Source organism: Silene latifolia, chromosome X (genome assembly GCF_048544455.1).
Source record: "Silene latifolia isolate original U9 population chromosome X, ASM4854445v1, whole genome shotgun sequence".
Classification (NCBI taxonomy): Eukaryota; Viridiplantae; Streptophyta; class Magnoliopsida; order Caryophyllales; family Caryophyllaceae; genus Silene; species Silene latifolia.
In genome coordinates, this window is record NC_133537.1 from 66,568,994 (window position 1) to 66,574,461 (window position 5,468).

The window sequence follows — 5,468 nt, forward strand, 5'->3', positions numbered from 1 at the left end:
GTGATGTCGCCGTCGGGGGGCGGTGGTCGGTGATGAGAGAGAAGTAGTCACCGTCGAGGATAACAGTGAGATGGACGGGAGTGTATGTGAAATTGTGAGTGACGATTTGTCGTTTATAAAAAAAGTACACAAAGTGAGGGGTATTAGTAGTTCGTACGGTTCGCACGTAATTTGGTTCGTACAGGATCCCGATTCTATATATATATATATATATATATATATATATATATATATATATATATATATATATATATATATATATATATAGGGTTGAGATCCTATGAGAACCCTCTTCCCATGAGAACCGTGAGAACCACGGGTTCAGAACTTTAGTACTAAAAGTACAACAATATTATACTAAAGGTTCAGAACATTATTACCAAGGGTACGTGGGTCATCTGATAAGACAATCTCTAATGAGTCTTAATTGATTCGGCTGTAGGCCTAACAATGGTCAGCTCCAAGAAGCTTCGAGCTGAATAATGTTCAACTCCGAGCGAGCTTCCAAGTGGTGGTCAGCGTATTTGAGATTAACCGAGCTTAGTCAGCTAGTGGATTTATTTCGATGCATTGAAATTTACCTCTCACCAATTATTTTCTGTTCGGCATGTGACTACTGTTTCCGTGGTTCGTTGCAAAGTGCAACTGTGGACCTTTTAGCTGACATGCCTTTAGTAGCTGCATTCGGAGAATTTGAGATACGTATGCGCCTTCGGCCAGTGATAGAACTCTTAGAAATAGCAGCGTTTGCAATTTAGAATTGTAAAAATGGATTGCAACGTAATATTCCCATTTCTCATTATGACTATGGACAATATGTGGCAATCATAAGATGTTCGTGTCTTTCACGCACTCTCCTTACATTTACATATAATATTGATTGTTTATATATCAAGAGTTTTGAACATTGATTCATTGTAAATCTTAAGTAAAATATAGTAGGTTAGTGACATTTCATTTGTAGAAGTAACTTTGATTTTCTATGCTAATCAGTAAGAAAGTCGTAAATGCATGAATAAAAATAACCGCCTATATTTTTTTGCCTTTGTTAATTATCAAGTAGACATAATATAAACAACCAACATAGTTGAACCCGATGTACCTTTGGTACAAAAATTCTGAACCTGTAGTATAATATTGTTGTATCTTTAGTAGAAAGATTCTGAACCTGAAGTTCTCATGGTTCTCGTGGGAAAGGAGTTCTCATAGGATCTCAATTATATATATATATATATATATATATATATATATATATATATATATATATATATATATATATATATATATATATAGAGAGAGAGAGAGAGAGAGAGAGAGAGAGAGAGGCAAGATCCGGTGAGTTTGCCACTTTTCGTGAGTTACCCCCGCATATATAAACAATTGATGTAACAAATATACATGCTCACACAAAATAACCTGTCGCACTTCCTCTCTACTTTTTTCTCTTTTCTCTCTCTTTACAAACAAAAAACATCAAAAAATTCAATCAAAATCTTCCAGATTCATCAATTATTCCCAATTTTTTTTGTAATTTCAATCGTCCACACCAAATTCATTCACAAATCTAATTATTTTAATTGATACGATCAATTTTTCCTCCAATTAATGATGAAATTTCGAAAAAAACCCTAATATATCAAATCAAATCTGATTTTTGTGTTTAATTTTCCGTTAATTGCAGTAAAAGCAGGATGAGAATAACAAACACTCGTCAGATTTCTGTCTTTTTGCGATTTCATGATTAATAATATTAGTAAAGAACAAATTCAACAGAAAATTTGTTGATTACAACAAATTTTGATAAGTTTTCATTATTTTTGGTAATTTGCAGGTTGAATGATGACGTTGAACAGGGATAATTGATGCTCCATGGAATAATTGACGTCGTGTAATAGAACAATTGATGTTGTATGATAAAATAATTACGGTACTATAATAAAATAACTTGTTTATTGAGAATAATGTTCTCTGGTATGTATAGTTATTTTAATGTAAAAACTCGGTTATTGTAATGTAGGAACTCAGTTATTGTAATGTAAAAACTCTGGTATTTGTAGTTGATGTATTGTAGAAACTCAGTTATTGTAATGAAGAAACATGGTTATTTAATAGTTATTCAAATGCAAAAACTAAGTTATTGTAATTTGGAAACCCAGTTATTGTAATGTAGGAACTCAATTATTGTAATGTATAAACTCAGTTATTGTAATGTAGAAACTATGGTATTTGTTGTTATTGTAATGTAGAAACTCGGTTATTGTAATGAATAAAGTCAGTTATTCTATATGTTATCAGTTATTCACTCGTTAGTTGTTTAAAGTCAGTTTAGCTATTTTACAATCCATTATTTTGCAATCGATTTACTTAGCTTCTTGGATGTTCTGTTAAATTATGTTCTAGTTTTTGGTGATTTGTAGGTTGAATCACGATAGACGCGAATAATTGACGTTTAATGGAAAAATTTATATATATACTTAGTTATTTGTTGTTAGTTTTTATCTTGTTTAATTGAATAACTCATTTATTGTAATATAGAAACTCCGTTATTGTAATGTAGAAAACTCAGTTATTTTAATGTAGAAACTCTGGTATTTGTAGTTTTTTTTTTTTTTTTTTTTTTTTTGGCAGCTGGAAAGAAAGGTTCCTAGTGCAAGCCCATAGCCTGTTGTGCCAAGGCATGAGCTCTAAAGTTACAATCCCTGCGAACATAACTAAAACACAAACAATGAAAAGCAGATGAAAGAAGAGTAATATCCTGCAAGATGTTCCTGATATGGTGATGCTTGGTCTGCTTTCCCATCCATTGCGTCAAAAGCGAAAGGCAATCCGAGGAAATTTCAATGTGCAGAACTCCTGCCTGACGTGCCCAAGACATGGCCTCCTTTAATCCTAGAACTTCAGCTTGAAGAGGAGATTCAGCCCGGCCTCGAAGAAAGCCTTCGTAACTGATTTCACCATCTGGTCCAAATGCAATCCATCCAAAGCCCGCAAGACACGAGTTCTTCCAGCTGGCGTCAACGTAGATACGTACCATAGCACAAGACGAGGAACTTCCAATACAATAAAAAGGTCGTCCTGCACGGAGCAGTTGATAGTCGATATCATCGTCCGAGGAAGGAACCGGGACACCAGTCTCGAAACCAGGCGGATGCAGAGGATCATTATTAATTTTATCGTTGGCTTGAAGAACTTCTTTAAAAAGTTGACGAGTCTTGGCGTAAAAGACACCCGGGTTAAAGGTATGGCCCCTAAACCGGATATCATTCCATAAAGTCCAGAGACTAACCAAGATCACAAGAAAGTGCAAAACTAGATTAAGCCCATCCTCAAGCTTGGACAGGTAAAGAATCCAGTTAACAATCCAGTCGCGAACATCAATATTAGGGAGATGACTGACAGTAATACCCAACCCCGATCCGGCCCAGATTCTTGAGCTAAGAGGACAGTCACGGAAGAGATGATCAAGGGTTTCCACGGAATCACTTGCATTGTTACACAGGGCACAAGAGGAAGCCCAGGTCATATCCCTTTTAACAAACTCGCTACCAATCGGTAGGGAACTAGCAATAATTTTCCAGAGAAGGATTTTCCATGTCTGAGGTCCCGGCAGATTCCATAATTTCTTCCTGCAGAAGAGCTTCCAGTTCGCATGGATCCGAGCTTTGTCCTTTCTAGATCCATGTTCATTGAAATAATCTCGGAAAAGGATACCATATCCGCTCTTAACAGTGTAAATGCCACTGCTAGTGAAGGGCCAAAAAATCTCATCCCGTGGTTGTGAAGAATGAAGGGGGATAGCCAAAATGTGTTTCACACTTTCTTCCGCAAAAAGTAAGTTGATTAAGTCTTCATTCCACCCTCCATTATTGATGCAGATATCTTTAACACGAAGATCTTTTAAGAAAATAAAGCCTTCCTCAAGAAGGCAATCCTTAGGCTCCGGTGTTCGTCCATTTACCCACTTCTTATCCCACACATTTAGATTAGAGTCAATACCGGGTTTCCAGCCAATGTGTTCCTTAATAAGTTTTAAACCATGGGTGATGCTCCGAGCTCCCCAAGAAAAAAGATTTTTTACTGCAAATCCATGAGTGATTTTCAAATCCTAATGGTCCCATAATCTTTTCTCGGAAAACTGAGCAGAAAAGCGATGTCTCATTTGACACGAGTCGCCACACATGTTTTGCCAATAATGCTTGATTGAGACAACCCACATTCCTAATACCGAGGCCCCCTTCACACTTCGGTAGACTAGTGAAATTCCTACTACACCAGTGGAGGCATTTACCTGTTTTACTTCCAGCCCACCAAAATTGTGACAAGAGAGCATTAATCTTCTTGGTCACACTTACCGGAATTTTAAATGCCGATAGAAAGAAAATGGAGAGATTGGATAGGACGGAGGAGATTAAGGTAAGTCTCCCAGCTGGAGAAAGAAAGATCCCATTCCACGAAGATATGCGTTTCATTACAGATTCCACAAGGCCCATGAAGATCTCCTTTTTTGATTGCTGAAATTCAGTTGGAAGGCCAAGGTACTTCCCAAAACCTTTGTTGTGCTTGATATTGAGCGTTTTTAGACAAAATCTTACCTTCCGAAGGGTGGTATTTGGGCTGAAAATGATTCCCGACTTGTCTTCATTAATGACTTGACCCGAAGCCTCACAGTAATTTACAAGGAGGCGTTTGAGATGGCGTACCGCCATACCTTTGTTGTGAAGGAAGAAAACCGAGTTATCTGCAAAGAAAAGATGCGTTAAAGGAGTCACTCCACGGCACAGGCGAATACCCTGGAGTTTGCCCTCCCTTTGGGCGCTCTCGATATTGCAGGATAATACTTCCATACAAAGGATGAAAAGATATGGCGATAGAGGATCGCCTTGCCGGAGGCCACATTGCGGCTTGAAAGGATGAAGGGGAGCCCCATTCAATAAAATTTCATAGCTCACCGTCGAGACACAATTCATGATCATTCTAACCAACCTTGGAGGGAAGCCAAATGTAAGCAAAACAGCCTGAAGGAAATCCCACCTAACCCGATCAAAAGCTTTGCTCATATCAGCCTTGAAAGCGACTTTACCAAATTTTCCGTGATTATGAGTGTTAACCTTATGAATCGCTTTATGAGCCAGCAATATATTGTCACTTATACTTCTTCCAGCCAGAAAAGCATTTTGATGGTCCCCTACTAAATATCCCATGACTTTCTGCATGCGGTTTGTAATGCATTTCGTAATAATCCTCATAAATACATTACAAAGACTGATTGGCCAGTAGTCCTTGACAGCTTCAGGACTATCACATTTGGGAATCAAGGCAATGAAGGTACGATTCATTTCCTTCAAAACAGCACCAGAGTTGAGGATTGAAAGAATAGCCTTTGTACAATCCTTTTTCACAAGATGCCAGCAACGTTGGTAGAAGACGGCCGGAATACCATCAGGGCCAGGAGACTTCATCGGCCCCAT

The 5,468-nt window shown here is 37.7% G+C and overlaps 1 protein-coding gene across 1 annotated transcript; it reads right to left on the reverse strand.

Annotated features, from left to right (window-relative positions):
* Positions 1 to 2,644: 2,644 nt before the first annotated feature.
* LOC141617518 (uncharacterized) lies at positions 2,645 to 5,468 on the reverse strand. The gene is made up of 2 exons (XM_074434714.1): positions 4,289 to 5,468; positions 2,645 to 4,077 (listed from the first exon to the last, which is right to left on the reverse strand). Exons 1-2 carry the CDS (start codon positions 5,466 to 5,468, stop codon positions 2,645 to 2,647), a joined length of 2,613 nt encoding a protein of 870 aa, XP_074290815.1.